We start from the raw sequence: 20,841 nt of genomic DNA, 5'->3' as shown, positions 1-20,841 counted from the left end.
AGTGTCTCACAGAGCTGGAAGTTGCATAAGGACAGCTGGATCTTGTAGCTAGCTACTGTAAACTGCAAGCTCAGAGAAAAATGCTCTAAGCCAGAAAAGCACGATACATTCACTTTTATGTCGGCTGATGTTCTTCTGTGCAACTTCTTGTCATAATGGAGAAAGGATACTGAACAGCTGCAAAACTGACCTTCCGAATACTCTGGCACAGCCTGCCTTGATCCACAAGGCAGGGGTTATCATGGTTGGTATTTGCTATGTTAAGCCTAATCCGTGATCACCTCCTGTAATGGACAGTATTGCTTTTATCATGAATGCACATGCACAACATCCTCCAGAGTTTTTTTTCTTGTTATAGATGATCTTTGAAAACTGTGAAGTCATGGCACTATTAGTTAGCTATGAGGTGTTACTACTTTGGGGATGCAAAGCTCTACCTACAGCCTGGACCACCATTTCAGGCACACATGGAAAGCAGAAGTCTGCATTGTAGTCTGGATGGTAAAGGCTATTGAGCAAGAATACACAGGCACCAGGCCTATGAGGTTATTATCTCCTCCTTGCAGATATTACGAGCCTAGAGGAGCATTGCCTAGCAGGATCCTCGTGGCCAACTGGATGAGATAATATTGGAGTAATGGTCAAAATGGAACTGCTGTTCAATTCAGGTCATTCTTACCAAAATACTATGGTGTTTAAGAGACAGCAGAATTGATTCAACAATTAGGTTTACTAACACTGAACTTCACCAGCGTCAGGGAGTGTGTAAGGAGGTAAACCTTGCAGGCTTGCTAAGAGTATAGAACATTCTTCCAGGGCAGACATCACTAGTACCCATCACACGGGTACAAGACACCAATAATACTGAGGCTCAGGAAAGCAAAGGAGATAGTTAAGGATCCAAAAAGAATTCCAAAATAAATTGCTGCCCATTGTTAAAGATAAAAATTACTGACTAAGAGTCATCTTACTGAGAAAGCTAAGAAATCTAGAAGGCAAGAACAGAGGACTTCTCTGAAATTTGACCTGAAAAAGATGATTTGGTGCAAACCATACCTTTTAAAAGAAGTGGACATTGTATCAAAGCCATACTGTCTTCAGCGAAAAGTACAAAGAACCGCAGAGTCTGTGTACTAAATGCATACACCAGATCAAGAATCTGTCAAACCAAAGGGTCTTGTGCCACACATATACCAATAATAAAATGCACATTCACTATGATACCACATTACGCTCTTGCTGTACTTTCTGTACTTATTTCTTTTTGACGCACAAAATGAAAGCCAGCTGCCACACTGGAAGAAAAATGTGCCATCTTGTACAAGTATCAGTGCTGCCTAGCCTCGAAAAAAATAAGAAAAATAGATGAAAAATCTTAATTTTTGAAGAATATTTGTCAAAAAGACTTCAAATGAATAAGTAAGATCAGGAAGTAGAAAACAGTGACTAAAACAGAAGGATGTGAGACACATCCACCCTTGCTAAATCATACCTGGGGTTTTAAAAGTGAAGGATTTGGGAAAAAATAATCATGAACCAATTAAGTAAATAATGCAGTAGCAGAGTACTGAATGTTAACAAATTGAAGGGTAGACAGAAAGCAAGAGAAAAGAGATAAGTTAAAAAAAAAAAATCAAGCACAGGAAAAGCAAACCAATGACCCTTAACCTGGCTAGAAGTTTGATGAGGATATCAGTACTCTCCCCTTCCCCCCCACAAAGATGCAAAAGGCCTGGACCACTAGAATTTCTTGAGCAAAATTTCAGGTTACATCAAGACCTGACTTTATAAGCCTTATCTAACAGCAAGCAGAACACAGTCACTAGAAAATTTCTACTTTGGATTGCGATATATGCTACATTTGCCTTTTTTTTTTTTTTTTGAAGAGAGGAGAGATATTTTACAAAAATGAAACAATTAAAACTGAGAATAATCACAACTCAAAAAAATTAGAAAGGCATTTGACTGAAAACTGGGAATTTTCTAAGGAGCTACTGATGGCCTAAAAGCCACAGTTCCATAAGAAAGGGTAACAACAACTGAAGCTAGAAGGTCCTTCTAGTTCATGGGCAAAGTGAATGCAGGAATTAAAATGAACAGAAGTTTGAGACAATAGGAACAAATCAATTCAAATTAGAGCTTAAGGATCTCCTTGCAGGCAACAACCCTAAAGCAGCTCATAAAAAGTACCTCATAAAAAGACAGAGATGAGAATTATACTGTATTAACACTTTCTAAAGGAGAAGATATCCGAAGAGGTCTTTAATAAGGCACAAAATCCAAACAAGCTTCAATGTCTAGAATGTGGTAATAGATCCAGTCAAAGTACAAATAAAGAATTGCTTTAAATAGTGGGGTAATTAATTGTGGAATAAATCATCAAATGAAGCAGAGGATTTACAATGTATGAAAGCTACAACAAAGACTGCATATAGCTTAGTAATCAGCTCATTGGTCAGACATAGATTATCAGGCTCAACAGAAGTATAACTACTTGAGGACTAATGAATGCAGACTTTGAGAAGATGAGACTATGATCAATTGATATCATTGATACAGCAATCATTTTACCACAGAGTTCAGTATCAGGCAGCTGAGTTTCAGCCAGCTGTGACCTGGCAGCTGTATAGCTGTGTTAACAGAGCCCAAGCTCTTCATTAGATAAGCATGAGAACTCACTGCTGTGGCTGCATGGCTTCTGGATTGGATCCCATCCAGCTGAGCACAGACTAAGGAAATTTTACAGACAACATTAATGAACCCTGTAGATACATAATGTGAACAGAAATAACACTCCAGTGTAACAAACTGAGGTGTAACTTGATTTCAAAGAATCTAAACCACAAACAAGTCTGGATTTGCCTTACTACAAAAATCTTGCATTTAAAACTGGATGTTACCTTGAAGGTATGCTATTGCTCAAAAACAAGTATTAAGACTGGATGCAAAATCCATTGGATAAAATTTACTGTTCCAGTTATTTAGGGATGTGACTGGATGATCTTAATGCCTCCCTGGCCTCAAAACCTTTGAATAAACAGCAAAATGACTGCATTGCCATCAAACATGCATTAGAGATGAAGTCATATTACAATCTTCATCCAACTGTGCCAGAAAAATACCATTGTAATAGCCTTCTAACTGGCACATATCCAAATCAAGACAGGATAATATTTCACCAATGTACAATGGCTCAAACCAGACAGAGAACTTTTGGGTTGTGGGGAACCTCACTCACAAATGCATGTAATTGTTTTAGAGGTCAAAACAAAAACCCAGAAAAGCAAAATTTGAAAGAACAGCTTTAAATTGAGCAGACACAAGCCAGACAATTTAACAAGAGGATTAAACTGAATCCTGGGATTATCAAGTACATAATAAAAGAGATGTGGGTGGTTTTTTGGGTTGTTATGTTTGCCTTTTTTTTTTTTTTTTTAGTACTGTAAATTCAGAGCCTTTGGAACAAAGCAAGAATCTGTTTCCCCTTAAAAGTCTCTCCTATCCTACTGGAAGTCTTTTCAGACGGAGGTCTCAACAATGAATTAATATATGCTTGTCATCTGAATGCATAATGTATGCTGTCCTACATTCCTTATTCTCCAATATATCTTTCTCTTCTTTTTTTCATTTATGTACACAAGCTGGAAGATGAAGGAAAAGTTAGTAAAAGGAAATAAAGTACAGAATGGAAACATGAAACTATGCTCTATACTTTCAGGTGAGGAGACAAAAAATGAAAAAGGCTGTTTGTATATTAAAGCAGTTAATTGGATGAGTCTGTAAATTTAGTTTGTAGCTGTTCAACAGGATGAGAGGAGAAACAGGTGAAAAATTGGAAAAGAGCTGCAACAAGTTCTACTGTTTGGTTGATGTAAATTTTTTCACTGTTTGCTGAAGCTTTTCTGAAAGGTAAAGCCGGAGGGAACTGAAGCTATGAGAAGAGAGGAGCCACACTGCATATACTAGGCTACAGTTTCATTAGAAAGTCCACCTAGCAGTAACCTACTCAAAAGATCAACCACTTCTTTGTGCTTCCTGGGAAAGGGTGACCCCTCTGCCCTCACTATTATAACTTTAATCCAGTCGCAAGACTGCTATGGCAGCACTGTTCTCCTTTCACAGATGTCACAGGAAAGGGCAATTGACTCTTAACTGTATCAAATATTAGGAGTTCCACAGTATTCCTGACCCTCTTCAGGAGGTCTCTTCTAGTTTTAAACAAAACTGAATGAACACTTCAGACACACTGCTCACTTTCCAGACTGAAAATATGAATTTTACAACCTACTCAACTCATTAGGATCTAGGGGTGCTGCTTGCAAGTGGAGAATAGTATTGGTTTAATTTTATATTAGCGTTTCCCTGATCGTAATATAACAACATTTCATATATATTCATAAATGCAATATTGTTATATGGAGGGAAAACTATATAAACATAGATATATAATAAAGATGCACCTTACATACAAATATTGTATGTGCTCACCCAAGGCTTCTCACAAGCTTTGCAAATTCTAAAAGACACGTGTCTGAAGGTAGACGAAGTTGTCCTTCAGCCAAAGCTAGCTGACAGTCTTCAAATGTATAGTCTGTCACTGAAACTCCCAACGCCCTTGAATAAACCACAGAAACACAGTAAGCAAGAAAATTTAAGAAAACTGAGCAGAATCATCACTTTTTTTTTTATAGCAAGAAATCTTGCAACAATTATGCTCTCTATTCTGAAGAGCTATAAGAAAGTTCACATACAGAGAATGAAATATGGTACTCTACCCATGGCAGAACATCTATTCTGACTTCACAAGTACATGAAAATATAAAAAAACACAAGGGAAAAATTAAGCAGTGCATAGACTTTCAAATTCCTTAATATTTTCACACAAGTGAATAACAGGGGTTTCAGAATTATTAATCTAGAACAAAAAATACATATTTATTAATACTTATGTTAAATATTTGTATTATTATTATTACACTGAAATATTAATAAATCAATAATCACCTGAGCAGAACAACAATTACCTTCAGGTAATATTAAAATTATACAATAGACAACATTTCTCTATAAAGAACGGCTAGAACAAAGTATAAAAGCAAGTAGAGTTAAACTCCAAGAAAGGTAGACTAAAAAATACTCCCAAGTTTTTATATGCCAAACAATTAAGTATTCATTTTCGCTTTACTTCTAACTTGATGCTCTGTAGTAATAGCAGCACCAAAAGATACTTCAAGGAAATCCTTATATTGTAGTTGCACTGCATTTGCTGTGCCAAAGTGGAGAAAGACACTTCAGTTTGGAACAGGCCTTTAAGAATTCAGTGTACAAACATAAGATGCAATGTAGAAAGCAAGCACTGCTCCATATGAGTTACTCATCTGCCATGTTTTCCATTATACTTGATTTTACTTATATTAGTACCAAACGTTATCTGCTTTATGCAGCCTTTTCTAGTTTGATGAAGTCTTCACAAAATTTTTTTCTTGACTTACCTTCATTCTTTTCATCTACAGGTCTTTCTACCTTACTACTAACCACCTTTTCCATCTGTGAAGGTAATATACAGTAATAGCAAGATTGATACAAAACCCCGAGGCATGCCACAGACATTTTGGCTTTGATGAAAACTCTGCATTCAATTCTACGCTTTATTATACACAGTTTGATCTGTAATGGCAGCTACCTCTCATGCAATAACCACTTAATTTCTGTTAAGTAGCCTCTTCCCTAGAATCTTGTTACAAGACCTTTGAATGCCAGTGTAAATAACAAAGCAAGTTCTCTTTTATCCAACAATTAACTGTCAAACTTCAGGAATTCTAATCCATTAGTAAGACATGCACTTAACATTAAAGTTATTGATCAGGGTTTCTCTCTTCTCTCTGAGGCTGAGAAAGCCAAAAACATTCAGGAATAACACCTCACTAACATATTCAAGCTCAAAAGTACCAAATATCTTAAAAAAATTAGACATTATAAGCTACTTATGAATAAAACAAGGGCATACAGGGTAGCGATTTTAGATGAACAGCCTCCCCCTTGGAAGAAGAAACAACAAACAGGAAGGAACAAAAGGAAAAAGCCAACTAAACCAAAAAGACACAGGTACATAGAAAACGCATCTTAAAATCCTGCAGACTGTTGAAGGCTAGACTGCCTCATATGGGTGATCCTAAACAATTAAATTCAGTTCCTCCAAATTTTTCACTTCTTGATCTGTTCCCATTTCATCACTCTACTCCTCCTATCAATAGTGTCCTAGTAGTATTTGCAAATCAGTAAACCACCTTAACAGAATGGACAAGAGGTTCTTATAATATCATATTTCATCCCATAGACTTATGGTTAACATAGTAATGAATGTTGTGTCAAACCCAGATGAAGAACTCCCCCAATGCTGTGAGGATTTAAATCCGTTTCCAAGTTCCACCTGACTCAGAGATCCGGTATTGCAGGTCTTGTCAATACTTGTATTATATGGTATTCAATATAGTGTTGTATTATACAATACAAAATCATTGGCATTATACAATACAAAATCAATTTTCCTTGGACGAAGAAAGAAGGGTGGAAGAAAGAAGGAGAGTCTATCCTGCCAGTTTAGATTACTTCCTATTCCCTTCTTTTGTACTGTGTGCGCGCTATATCATCCTTATAAAACTTCCCTGTCAACTGTCAGTGAAATAGCTGAACTCCTAGGGCAGCAAGGACACACTATTAGCAGTACAATCCAGAGCAGCTTACATAAAGAATGTGTAATAACCACAGATCTTGTCCAGCCAGGCACATTACAACAAATTTCACCAGATCTTAAGGCAACAGTAGGTATAGCACACAACAGAAATACAGGAACTTATGGGCGATCACCTGAAGCATAGGGCAACTACACAGAAAAGGGGAAGCTGGTTAAAAATAAGTTAAAAGAAGAAACTGAAAGGGTAAAGTGTTCATTTGCGGTACAAAACAACACACCATATCAGAGAATCAGGAGAAGCGACAAGATACTTAAAAAATATTCTGAAAGAACAAAAAAAAAATCCAGTATGACTCGGCAACTGATTAAAGGTGGCAATTAAAATTAAAAGACTTTTTTTTAAAAACACATCTTCTCTCAAGGAAAACAGAGAAGGCAGACAAGTTAAAACATAACCATAAGGCGGCAAGCCAAAGCAAGAAACAGTAATTGTTAAAACTAAAAGCTAGAAGCTTTTCAAACACATCAAAAGAAAGATGACTAAGAAAGATCAGGCCACTCAGCCTGGGGGGAGGGTAGAGGCCTGACTGACTGCCATCCCAGAACCAATGCCAGGTTTAAATAATTTCTCCTAAATAACGACCCCCAAACATGCTGAAGGAGCCTAGCCAAAGAGGAATTTAAAAAACAAAAAACAACCCAACAACCAACCAAAACCAAACTTATGATACAGAACAAATTGCAAACAAAAGCAGGGATCATCTCAGACTCAGCCAAACCATAAGGGGTAAATATATCCTGCATCTTTTTACGGCTGTGTGCACCCCTTACAGAAGGAATGGTATTTGGGCCAGACTTACAGCGCTACCAGTACAGAAAAATTCCCACTACAATTAATGCCTGCATGTATGCCCAGTGTCAACACATACACAACACAGGACTGAGAAGGATAAAAGCATCTTCTCTTGCTCACCTGTTTGCAATTTTCCAGCCTTTGGACTTCCAAAGAAAAGCAAAGTGAACTGAAACAGTGTGTTTATATACACATCCAGATTTTAAGAATTACAAATATCGGAAGTAAAGAAGAGGAAGAAACAACTTTCGCTCACAGTAAAGTTCAGTCATAGGATCAGCCAAGGCCAGATTAATTAGAGTTCAAGGGGCTCTTGAGTTCAGAAGATAAATCACAAGCTGTATAAGGCTAGCAATTTAACACAAAAGGACGTTGATTTCAGCTCAGAATGTTGAAGAAACTGAAGCTGGGGAACATGAAGTTCATTATGTGACTAAGACTTGTGAATTTTTCAGTTTCTTCGAATAAAGACTGGCAGGCTACACTTCACTGTAAAGCCTGGGCACAACTGCAACTCACAGGATTTTCTACAGAACCAGTTACCAAACTGTTCCAACTTATCTCCAGGGCAATCTTTCTCTACTTTAATTCAACTGCTAAGAAAAAAAGATGATCATTTCAATTTGAGATTTGAGATGCAAATTACAAGTGCAACCCAATGTTTTTAATAAACTAGGAATATAACAGTTTTTCCCATATCTTCATTTAGAAGCACTTTTTTTTCCTCTTTTCTTCGTACTACCTCTGCTTTCACAGTCAGCTAACCTGAGCCTGGCCTTTTTAATGTTCAGCAATTTTATATGGCCAGATGTGCGTGTCTGGCTTGACATACGTTGAGCCTTTTTGCCTCCCTACCTTCCCCAAAATGCTGGCTATTTACCCTTTGTGATATCACACTACATGAAATTCCAAAGTCAGCAAGTCATTTCAAAAAAATAAAACCAAACAAAAAACACAAAAGCCTTCCTGCAAACCCAATCTGTTACACACAACAGTTGTACTTGTTATATCCTGACTTCTCACACCAAACAGCTCCCTATGTCTAACACTTGTGCAGTCATAATATAAAAATAAATTATCAACTTTCTCATTTTCTGCATACCAATCTACTACGCATGCAAAATTCTGAACATAAAACAGAATGTGACTGCTGTAATATTATGCAAAGTGAGAGAAAATAGTACAGGCAATATTGTGACATTCTGAATCTATGCTTCAACAAAAACATTTTCAAAATGTTTTATGTTGTTAATAAGCAGAACTGAACTAATCTAGAAAATATTCCGCAGGCTGCTCAAAAAAACACCCTTTAAATCAGCTATAATCTTCACAGGGTGCTGAAAACACTAAAAGGGTATCAAATCTGGTATTTTACTAAACTATCAGATGTTTAGGAAAGACAAACAAAACATGGCGAACAAATAACACCAGCTTCTAGTAGTCATCTGTATAGGAACTTGTGAACCAGAGACTATTTGTACCACTGTGTTTTAGAATCATTGATGGACCAAATTTTTTACAGTATATCTCAGCTCTGATGAATTCATTTTAGGCATCTGGTAGCAAATAACACAATTTTGTATATGTTTTAAAGGGTATTTCCATTTACTTTCAGCTGTTCTACTATTGAGTGCTTTCTATCTCTTCTGCTATGGAAAGTAACAGACTTTCCTTACTATGCATTTCCAGAACACTCATGATTTTACTGACCTTCAAAACAACCCTCCACTTTTTTTTTTTCCTTTTTCTTTTTCTTTCTTTCCCAAGCTGAAGAGCCTTCATCTATTTAGTTTTGGAAGGCCAGGGCGTGTAGCCCCCTTTTCTCTCCTTGGACGACTACTACTTTGTGACGTTCTCCAAGCAAATGACAGTCCAGTCATAAAAGTCCGGAGTTCACATCAAGAATACAGTATCTCATGATGGTTTAATTTTTAGACACAAAAAGAAGCTTCTAAAGCTGCATTTATCCCTCGTCTTAAGAAAATGCATCCTGTAACTGTTGGTCTTGTAGGTTTGTACAACACAAATCTTCAAGGGGTGAAAAATGAAGCTGGTTCTCTTTGTGTTGTCAGCATTCAAAAATCTAATTCAATCCACGCTGTTGCAAAATATTGCTTAACTTTAAAAAAATTTATTTCTTCCTTGAGATAATAAACTTAGCAAGAAGCTGCATAGAGTTAACCCTGTTCAGTAACTACGTTTGCTTAACTGCCACACTTACAGCATTCACAGAAATAAAGAGTGTACAAGGTAGTTCTCATCTCCATTTTTGTGTATGGCCTGAAACCTAAACAAATGGATGCTTGTTAACTCCAGCACTTCAGTAATTCCACTTGTACTGATCCTCATGCCTTTGATGGTATAAAAATGACAGAAGTCTTGTATTTCAAAGTTGAGTGCTGAGCATCCAACCAGTGCTTCTGCAGAATCCCATATAAAACTTCAGACAGCATAAGCACAGAGCACAGCAGTTTTTCCAAAGTTAGATTTAATTGGCCACTGAAAATACAACAAATAGCCATGAGACAGACCAGTAAGCTACTGTAAATCCACATCCTCAAGGCTATTCCTCAGCAACTAGCACTACTGTATCACATACAGTAGCAGAGATCACATTCTGATACTGCCAAAGCCTGCAAGAAAAAAAGAAAATCTGGTTTTGACTATGTAGAAGATGGCAAAAGGTGAAACGGACACAGAAGACTATCTGTAATATCTTTTGCCTTCACCAGCATGCTGGAAAAAAGGATTCCTTTCTTGAAAGCAAAAACATAATCCTCATATGTCAAGCTGATGAGCGTTACTGCTTTAACAGCATGACATGCTCCAACAAGGGGAAAGTTATCCTGGCAAGGACTTGACAGAGAAAACATAAGGAAGACAAATGTTTTCAAGTTCCATGGCTAACACTCTGCACTGTAATTGATTTGAGCATCTACTGTAAATATAAAAACATGTGTTTAAATATTTGTGTAAGTGGAGAAGAAAAAGTTATTCGAAAAATCCAAACCAGACTCTGACATTTTGGTATTTCTACAGGAAGTCTCCCTTTCTGGGCTCACCACAAAAGAAACTTCTAAACTCCTGACTAGTGTCATGTATGTTTTTATAATGCCAAGTTCTAACATCAGAAAGATCAGAAAAATGAAATGCTCAAATCAGGAATGCTGACAGAACTTCAGTTTGGAGGTGCTTACAGTTTTGAAAAACAAGGGGGCAAACGTGTTTGGTTTCCATCAGGTTTCAGTCTAAACATCTGCCATATGCATAAAAAAATTAACAAAGTTGCAATATTTTAACTTGCTTTTTTTTTTTTCCCAAATTGTACCATCTAAACCATATTCTTCCCTATTTTGAAGGTAGTCTCTGTAAGAGAAACTACGAACTAAAGCAAAACAAATTGTGTTTGTATGTTAAGTGTCCAACAGGTCTGTGCATAATTATCTAAGCGGCTTACATCTGTAATTATGGGTGACGTTACTTTAGACTTGCACAAAAAGCCTGCAGTGCAGATTTTCACAATTAGCTGCCTGCACTACCATTGGCTTATCTGTGTACAAAATGAATAGTGCTAAGTATTTGCAACTACCTAGAAGCTGAGCAACTGGCACACCCCTTTTAAATATATTTGAGCCCTAATGGATAGTAAGGTAACAAACTAACAAATTTTGTTTTGCAAAGTGGGAGTGGAAGAGTTACCTACTTTTTCTTTAAAGCAGTATTTCTATACCCTAAACAGCACTTTGATTACTTTCCAATTACAGATATCTTCCAGAATAGAAGTGCTAATGAAAATTAAGTGTTCAAAAATCTATTCAACAGGCAAAAGGCTACAATCCCACAATGAAAAGAGACAACTAATATGTTTTTTTAGGGGGGAGGGAAAAACCCAAACAAACAAACCACAAAACAAACAAACTTTAAATGGGTACCAGTAAATTAGAAACTATGATGCAGAAAACAATATGGAAAGGTAAAGACAAAGTTGCAATTGATGCAGCTAAGCAGCATAAAACTGTTTTTAACACATAGGGAAAAAAAATATAAACAGTGACATAACTTTTTACTAGCTGAGGATAATAAAATTGCCAAGAGGCAAAAAAAGCCGTCATATGCAATAAATGCTTTACATTAGGAAACAATTAAGATGACGTATCTTACGAATAAAATGAAGTACTTTCCAATGCTTTAACAGTGGTAGAGATGTTCCCTTTATTACTGAGAAATTTTTAGAAGTAAATACTTGTGATGGCAAGGTCAGATGATTTGTTCCTAATAATTCTCAAAAAGCTGGGATTGAAGCCTCAAGTCTACACACTGACAATTTTACAACACTGTAGTTTCCTGTAGTATCCTGTCAAGTGCTTTGTTCAACACTTAACAGAAGCTGTTCACAAGACAAGACTATGATGAAGGCAAACAAATTTCAGGAGTGGAAATCATATCTATTCTTGCACTCAGCAAGTTCTATCAATTCCCCTTGAAACCAGGGGCAAGACACAAGATTTTGCCGCAACACTGGTTCTAGACTCACAAATGCATTATCTGGGACTGCCACCTCTACTGCTGTAAAATATCCAGTAGGATTAGACTCTTCTTCCAGAAAAACATCATGGGGAAGAAGGGGAAAGCAGGCATCTAAACAGATCCTGAAGTGACCTCTTGACATCAAAATGGTACACTGTCACTGATTCAATCTTAAAGAAAAGGAGAGAAATCTAGATGAATCAGTAATACTGTGCTTTATTGAGCAATGCAAGGTGCAATGCTAGCACCAAATAGCACCTGAGGTGCTAGAGTTGCAACTGCTACAGCTCCAGAACAGACGTGACAGCATCTGAGCTGGTATCTCCCGCACCAAAAGCCACATGAATGAACTGGGAGCGTCTGGAGAACTGCCACTAGAAGTAAGCATCTGGAAGAGGCCAGAACTAAATAAATTTTGGCTATGTTGATGTTATTTTAACTGGTCTACAGTAATCCACAGTATCCAGGAGTCAGCATTCTGGTTTATTCCCATCTGCATTTTAACTTCAGAACTTTGATATCCAAACACATTTATTTTCCTTTCACATCAACACAGCATCTGCAGCCCTTTCTTCATCTCAAAGCAAGCCATATTTGCTATCCCCCATTCTGATAGTCTTCCCTTTAGACCTGCATCCCACTTCTGTTACCCCAAATGCCTAATTCTTCAGAGGTAGGAAGGAGAAAAAAAAAGGAAGATGAAATTCTCTCTCTCCTCCTACACATACATAGAAGGGAAGGCTTTCAACATGCAGGTTGTTGTAAACTTCTGTAGTCTTTCAAAAGTTCCGCTTATACGACACAATCCCTTGTCATCTGACTGGAGTGGAGTTCAGAATGAAGGTTTCATAACACAGCCTTCTACCCAAAGTCTGAGGACAACACTTACGTAGTGCCAGCTGACTGGGTTAAATTAACTACAAAAGTCCTTGAGGCCACCGCAACTCTTAAGCCAGGTTGATTCACACAGATCCTTTTGCTTTTTCTTTTGTGAAAAATGTCATTTCGTACAACAGATCAAGTATTGATCTATTGCTATATTATAGGCCCAACATCCTCAAGGAAACGCACAGAGCTGGGTTCTGCTTATAAAACAGAAAAGAATTACCAGTTTCTATCTACAAACTGGCCTTTAGTTGAAACTGGTATCTTAGAAACGGAAGAAAAGTTACAAAAAGGAAATTAAGATTTCACAAGTTATTTCAAAATTAGAAGTAGAAAGACTCATAAATCCTTCAAGAGTTATTAATGATCATACACCTGAGGGTTCTCTGTAAATACTGAAAAGAACATCTACTGACTAATGGAAGATTTACTGAAAGGACAAAAAAAATGAATGAACAAGGGAGGTTAATTAAAAATACACCAAAATAGAATGAAGGTCTGCATATTTAATGTTAGCTTTATTACACCCTATAGACAAGCATTGTTAAGCATCCTCACGTTAACATTCAACTTCAGTTAGTTGTTTGCATTTTATCAGTGCTGTATTTCCAACACAAGCAGCTTTCTGTGCTTTACTGTTTGAAATAACCACAGGCTAACAATGAATACGTGAAACTATTCTTCACCTCATTAAAGAAAAGTCGTAGCTTAAAATGCAACCTCAATAGCACAAAATTCAGTTACATTAACTTTCGTACAATTCAACTATACCTTTCTCCCCAGAGGACTAAATACCCACAGCAGCAAGCAGAGCTGCCTTGTTACATGAAGACATGTTAAAAAACTAAGCAACTCCTACAGTTCCTGCTGTAACTGTGGCTCCCCGGCCTCCTCATAGAGGAAGGTGACTTCTATATAAAGCGATTTGTATACACTACTGCAGACTACAAGCTTCTTTGCAAGCAGGCAACAACACTGACTTGATTTCATGACATTTTCTTGATCCTAAAATTAAAATCACACATCTATTTTTATTCCATATTACAACATACTTACTCTGCCATTACACGCCTGACGTTATTGGCATATAACACTGGATTTTTTCTTTCTTCTTCTGAAGGAATATACACTGGTAGAAACTGCATACAGAGAACTGAATTATACCAAGAATATTTGACATTTTAAACAATCTCTATTATAGCACTATGGTGAAAGATGGATAAAGTTTGTTGCTAGTTACAAAATTATATTAACACAAGGACTACAAAAAAAGTAAAAACTGAATTCTTAAATGCTTAAGGATGCATCGTACTTCTAGAAATTCATATAACTGACTCTGCTCATTTCTTACCTTGTGGAGTATAGAGTTTTATCTTCTTTTCATAAGTGGGACCAGGAATTTTTAAATAATTTAAAAGTATTAGTATTTTCTTGCACAAACATTTCTCTTACATCCTGTATTGTTCAGCTCTTTGCAGATAACCAAGAAAAGCACCTGCTACATGAACATTGTTCTATAGCTTAAATATTAAGAATTCAAATTCTCAGGACATCAGGTATTAACTGTTCCCCCTGCACATTTTGAAATCATGTATGACTGCTCTAATGTACACATCAGAAGTGTTTTTATCTTCTGTTGTTGGAGGTTTTGAAAAATTTCTCCTTCAAATTGGACACTGGATATTAATACTCAATTGAAAGAAAAATTCTAAATAAATGCAGATGGCCACAGAATCACAGAACAGTTGAGGCTGAAAGAAGAAAATTAAACCAGAACTGCTGGAGACCTGCAACAGAAAAGGCAGCTTTCAGAATGGGATGGCCTGTATGAAAAGACCTTCCACCTTTTAGCTGTTTTTAAGTGTTTATTGAAATATGATGTAAGTACCAAGATTGTGGCCAGTCTCACCTATAAAAACCCTCAAAATATCCCAATTCTGCCGAGTAACGAACTTCTCAGGTAGAAGGAACAAGAAGGGATCATTCCAATTCCCACCCCTGCTCAGTACCAGACAAACAATTCCCTTAGTGCAACGCAATGACATATTTACGCACTAAGTGAATAAAAGGTTTGTAATCCTGTGGAAAGCTTCTGAAGTAGAAATCAAATTTGTAATAAGCTTAGTTGTATTTCATATAATTACCTATCGATATTGCAAAATGGGAATTATGATCCAGAAATTTCACACTCGTCTTTAAATAAGAAAGTAAGAATTGGGGAACAAATATAAAAGTTTACAATTTAAGCAAATACTTCTCTAACTATGAAGTAAGCTCTATTTTCAGAATCGCATAATGGTATGATCAGCAGTACCCAAAATGCTGCCGTTAGATGTCTGCCTAACTGTCTTAGGAGTATTCAGTGACGGTCAATTCTTTAATGTATTCTGGGTTTTGCTACAGTTTTCCCTTTATGCACAGCTGCAACTGAAAACATACGACTCCTGTCTTCTAGGTTTACAAGCAAGTACACCAGCCTGACATGATGTAATATACAAAAGGACACAGACTGTGAAGCTAACAGAGATGGAGACAAGTGTTCCTTCAAGTTCCAAGCCCAGTTCTACGTCTTTTACTTTGAGTTGCAAACTGCTATCAAGTTATTCACCCAAACACAGGGCAAGTTTGAATATGAGGCAATTTCAGAGGTGTTCTACGTGTCTGTGCCTAACTGGACAGAAATACGACGATCATTTCGGCACCACTAACAAAACTAAGAGAAGAACTCTCAGCTGTTGCAGACTGTGATGGATGCATGAACACTGAAGCTGACAGGCCAGCGAAACAAACTGACATGAGCCAAAACAAACTACATGTGCAGGTGATCACACACCCCTTCACAAGACTGCTTGTGCGCCAGTTCCAAGTACAGGATGGATGGATGGATAAGCAGGCTGATATTTATAGTAACCTATTATAAAATCTACATAGATGCTTGCTTCTCAATATGCATGCTGGATGATGTGTATGGTATGCCAGAACATACATTAAATGCAGAGAAGCCCAGATTAACAAACTTCAGATCCTGATTGCTGGCTGTTAGACCTTACGAACTATCATTTAATCAAAAACATACTGAAGTTGTGTTGTTTTGCTGCACATCTCCCTGAGTTATCGAATATTCAGCAGTAATTCTGGTATTGAGGCTGGTTGGTATTTGACATATTCCTGTGCTGATGGAGCAAAGCAGGAATAAAAGCCAACAAACTTTGAAGACTAGGGGAAAAACATGACTTTGAACAGAGAACAACTCATTTTTCCTCTACAACGTTATATCTGCAGTACTTGCTTACAAAAACAGATTCAACAAGTAGCTCTCAAGTACTCTGCCTCATACTTGCGACCAGCCTTGCAAACAGCCCTGCTCCTCTGCCCTCTGCCTGCTCCTGCTTTAGTACAGTGTATTTCAGAAAGTCACTAGCTTTTTTTTTTTTTTAAATATAAAAAAGACAACCAAAGATGATAACTTGTCCTTGTGCAAGTTCTGTATGTGCTACAGAAACTCAGCATCCTGCCAATCAGCTGTTTTGTCTTATCCCTGCATGAGGCAGTTGTTCCCTGGCCCTTCTACCAGAAACAGGCCACTGTTTTGGAAATAAGATTTTTTTATTAATAGCTGAAAGCATACAACTAAAGTGATAACCAACAACAAATTTCTACAACAGATACAATTGTTCAGCGGCTGGTATTCTGTGCATTCATTATTTTTGAGAAGAATTTACAGCATAAATCACTAAACAGAGTGTAGCAATGATAAATACTGTGATTAGTATATGTTATATGTTACAATAGCAACATCTATGTTATGTAAATATGTAATAGTTCTTCCTACTAATTTATCCTGCCATCACTCAGAGAAAAGTAGTTACTTAATTATTAAAAAATGTAAGCAAAAGGACTGCAGAACATGTCAAATATCCTATAACACCTTTAGAACACCATACTTCTCCACAAAAATGTAATTACTCTCCGTAAAATGCATAAGGACAGCAGTTTAAAAGGAAAGGTCTTAATTGTTTTTGCGTTTTCACTACAATAGTCTTCAGCCTTATGATCACATAGTGTTCTCCTCAAAACAAAGTTAAGAATATACATAAATTTTCTTTCTGTTTTCCAATTTCAAATTCTGAACACTGCAGCCTAATAAAAAAATTAGCCAGACATTCAATAACCTATCTGGCCTATAAGAAATCACTTACAATGATTTTTCTCTAGAAGATAGTCCTTAGTTTGTACATCAGCATTCACACACTTGGATATCTAACACATACAGTTGGTATACTAGCTGGAATAGCGATCAGGTGATTAAAAGACAAGAAACTTGTTCACAAAAGACTCTCTAAACACAGTCAGAACTCTAACTACTCAATTTAAATGAATAAGAAAGTAAAGCCTTAAGCCAAGTGGAAAACTGTATTTTGTTTTTCCATTTTTAGGCTACGTTTTCAGATACAGGAGCCATTTGTTTAAAACATAAGTGGTATTTTAACCTGTTTTTTTACAGACTGTGTTAACATATAATGTTTGAATACAAACGTTTACTGCAGAATTAAATACAATATTATGTATTCTGATATTGCTCAGAATACACTGGGGTTTTTTTACTGACCTCAATTTCCACAGAATTGTGAAACTGACACAAAGTAAGCCACAGAATTTCTAACCTAAAAGGGGAAAAAAAAAAAAGAAAAAGGAAAAGGATGGAGGAAAAAATTTACATGTAGTGAAACAGTAGTACATTATGCTCCAAAGTCTTCAAGTAACATTCCTACTTGTAGGTATGACCATATTCACATACAAAATTAACAGAAAAGGTCTTTCAGAGTACTTCTATACATTACATTCTGTAAGGTGGAACAAAAGCAATTTACACTGAAGTTGCATCTTAAAAGATACCCAAAAGCAGGAAGACAAGTAGTAATATGATATACAGGTACTAACACATACAGTAAGATATGATGTATTCATAGTGTGTGAAGAAAGAGTAAGTCTGTTTCAGGAAAGTGCTGTATTCAGCATAGAGTTGGCAAGATTAATTATAACCACTAAGATTTTATCATTACCTTGGTTTGGAATCAAAGTTCATTATACTTCAGAAGTCTGTTAATGAAATGCAGTACATGTGTTTTAGTAGCCTAAGACACAAGATACTGGAATAAACTTGACCTTAAAAAGCACTAAGATTCAAATCCAGGAAAGGATTTAGTAAACCTAAATTAGTGAGCAGCGTCAGTAGCCACATTTTATACAGTATTTAGGTAGTTACAGCAGTCAATCGCTGTGAGGGGAGGGCTGGTCAAAATCCTCTTAGGCAGATAAAGTGCAGTTCCTAAAAGCAACACCCTACTCATTTTGCTATACACTCATTCAGGGCTGCAACAAGTTTTTCTTCCCTTCTTTCCTACTGAACTTCCAACATATTAAAGCAAAGTAAAGGAACAAGAACAACAGTGGAACTTGTGATCTGAAGTTTACATCACTGACAGGAAACGTGGAAGTCTGATTTCTAGGTCCTTGTCCAAGAGCATTAAAAAACCCCAATAAGTTACAAGTAAACTTTTCTCTCTGCCAACTCTCTGTAATCCTCAAAGATTAAACATTAAATTATAAATACCAATTTAAAAAACTGATAGAACCTGTATCTAACTCAAGTCTGATGTACAGAAAATTTAAGTTGCACACTATAGTCAATCTTTGTTTTCAAGGCAGAGTCAGTTGATCTGCTCTCAACACTGTCAAACTAGTAAGAACGTTACTTTCCATAAGTGGAAAAAAGTGTATAGTTTCCATGTGACAAGTTGTTCAATCCATTTCATAGGCCACACCAACTTTGAACAAACAGAATACTCCTGGATGCATCAACATTTGCAGATTAAGCATTGGCTAACACTACGACAGAAAAAGAGACATTTGCTGAGAATGTGAAGACTGTATCAGTCTTAACAGTATTTTCTGCTAAGACATCAGAAATACATTTAGGTCACTCAGGAGAATTAATCCTAATTAAGTAAAGCTGTAATTTAAACTGACCCAGTGAATTTGCATAACATCACATGCTGCCTCCGATTCTGATTCAGCTTTAATTTAATTTAACTTTATTAGCAGAGGTCAGCACTTCCAAATAAGGGGTTCGTACACATTAAAGTGATCTGAGGCAACACACCTACAAGTTTCTTCCCTCTTCTTCCTCCTTCTATGTGTTCTTGACTCCTCAGGTAGGACACTAAGCTGGCAGTAAGCTATTCACCTTTCTCCCCTCTGCCTGAGCTAATTTGCTAGATGAACTGCAGTGCAAATGCAAGGGAAGAGGTAGGAACTCACAAGGAGAGAAAAGAAATCCCTGCATGCAGTAAGTGCTGCAGTACCTACCTACTTCAGACACTATCATGGATTAATCTACTTCCAATGTGACAATTTAACTGAAAGCTGAAGTTTTAAAAGTCATCAATGATTTCCTCAAGTCTCCAAATCTAGATGTGTCCTTAATTAGACCTGGTTCCTAGTCCATTTGAAGGTGCAAAATTAATTGACAAAATTCTAAGTTACCTGAATCTTGGCTAATTCCAATGGTTTCCTCATTACTACTAAAACATAGCATCTCAGGTGGGACATTCAAAACAATAGTTCCCAAGGAGCAGGCTAATGGCAACCCACTAACCATAGCATCCAACCCCCCTTTACTTAGGGTTCAAAATTTCTTGTTTTGACCTTCATCTAAACACTTTAGAACTTCTACTCCATCCTCAACATGAAAATGATGCTAAAATTTTTTTTTCAACAAGCACAAACTGCTTCATTTAGTATTTTATATTACACGAATTTGCTAAGGAACCTCTAGAATAACATTTTATTTAAAAAAAAAAAAAAATCAAAGTTACATTCAGGCAAGATAATGGAAACAGTATCTCCAAATTCCCTGAGTGGGTTGACTGCTTCTGTGGGACTAGACCAATTTCAAACAATAGCCATGCAGATTTTATACAGAAACACACTAAATCGATTTGCAGGCAATAAAATATGTAGAGCAGAAGCAAGTTGTTTTACTTCAGGTACTTGGCTACAAAAAAAAAATATTTTTGAAATAAAAACCTAAAGTCCATTCTGCAAACCACCAAGATCATAGCAGCAGAATTACAGTTTACACCTGGATTCCTCTAACATTCTATCATCATAATTAGGGAATAACAGATAAAAGACAAATTAATCCCAAAGAATAATCCAATAACCAGCAATTACTACTTGACTATATACACCTCTAAGACATGTAAATAAAAACTAGTGAAGGAAAGCAATCATGATATAAGCAATAAAACATAAACCACTTACGCTCCTGGCCCTTGCCATGTCCATGTGATTGTATCCTAAGAAAAGAAGCATGACAGTTGTGATTAATTATTGTACTTTAAACTTTTGTTACATTATAGATAGTATAACTGATGATACATGACTAAAAGGTTTTCACAGAAACTTCAATGCCCTCTTTCCAAACATTCTTAGCCCCAACAGGAATCAGCCTGCCTTTTATGAAGCTAGGAAATACCCAGTAATCATCTCTTAAACACAGAATATCTATATTCATAAAACATTTAAAGATCCAGGGATTCTTCTAATGCTGCTGTTAGCCTTGGAAAAGGAACTTATTTACTGTAAGCTGATGTTCCTTGATATCACAGTCCACCTGTATTTTCCTAACCCATCCTGCTTGACAGAGTGTCCCTCAAGTGTCCCTACACTTTACTTGGACCTCCCAGCAATAGATATGAACACTCTGTAACACTTCTGAAGTGTTTAGTACCTGTGGAGATGACAAAGGAAGTCTGCTGAACTGACATGAAGCAGTACGACAAGTAAGACCTTATGTCTTACCTCAAAACAGTATTTT

General features: G+C 36.6%; 1 protein-coding gene across 2 annotated transcripts in view; it reads right to left on the bottom strand.

Moving 5' to 3' along the window:
- The window catches only part of LPCAT1 (lysophosphatidylcholine acyltransferase 1), a 68,102-nt gene that overhangs the window by 19,322 nt on the left and 27,939 nt on the right, over positions 1–20,841 (bottom strand). The window contains exons 7-10 of one of the 2 annotated variants that reach the window (XM_087758993.1): positions 20,286–20,320; positions 17,569–17,623; positions 14,016–14,098; positions 4,489–4,614 (exon numbers count right to left, since the gene is read on the bottom strand). In XM_087758993.1, coding sequence (XP_087615119.1) covers positions 4,489–4,614; positions 14,016–14,098; positions 17,569–17,623; positions 20,286–20,320 — 299 coding nt within the window. The remainder of the gene's footprint in view (positions 1–4,488; positions 4,615–14,015; positions 14,099–17,568; positions 17,624–20,285; positions 20,321–20,841) is intronic. The other variant, XM_087758999.1, reaches the window with a different exon arrangement.

The sequence above is a fragment of the Nipponia nippon genome, unplaced genomic scaffold (assembly GCF_047370975.1).
Source record: "Nipponia nippon isolate SJK-2023a ecotype South Korea unplaced genomic scaffold, ASM4737097v1 scaffold_1, whole genome shotgun sequence".
Classification (NCBI taxonomy): Eukaryota; Metazoa; Chordata; class Aves; order Pelecaniformes; family Threskiornithidae; genus Nipponia; species Nipponia nippon.
This window is presented reverse-complemented; position numbering and strand designations above follow the sequence as displayed.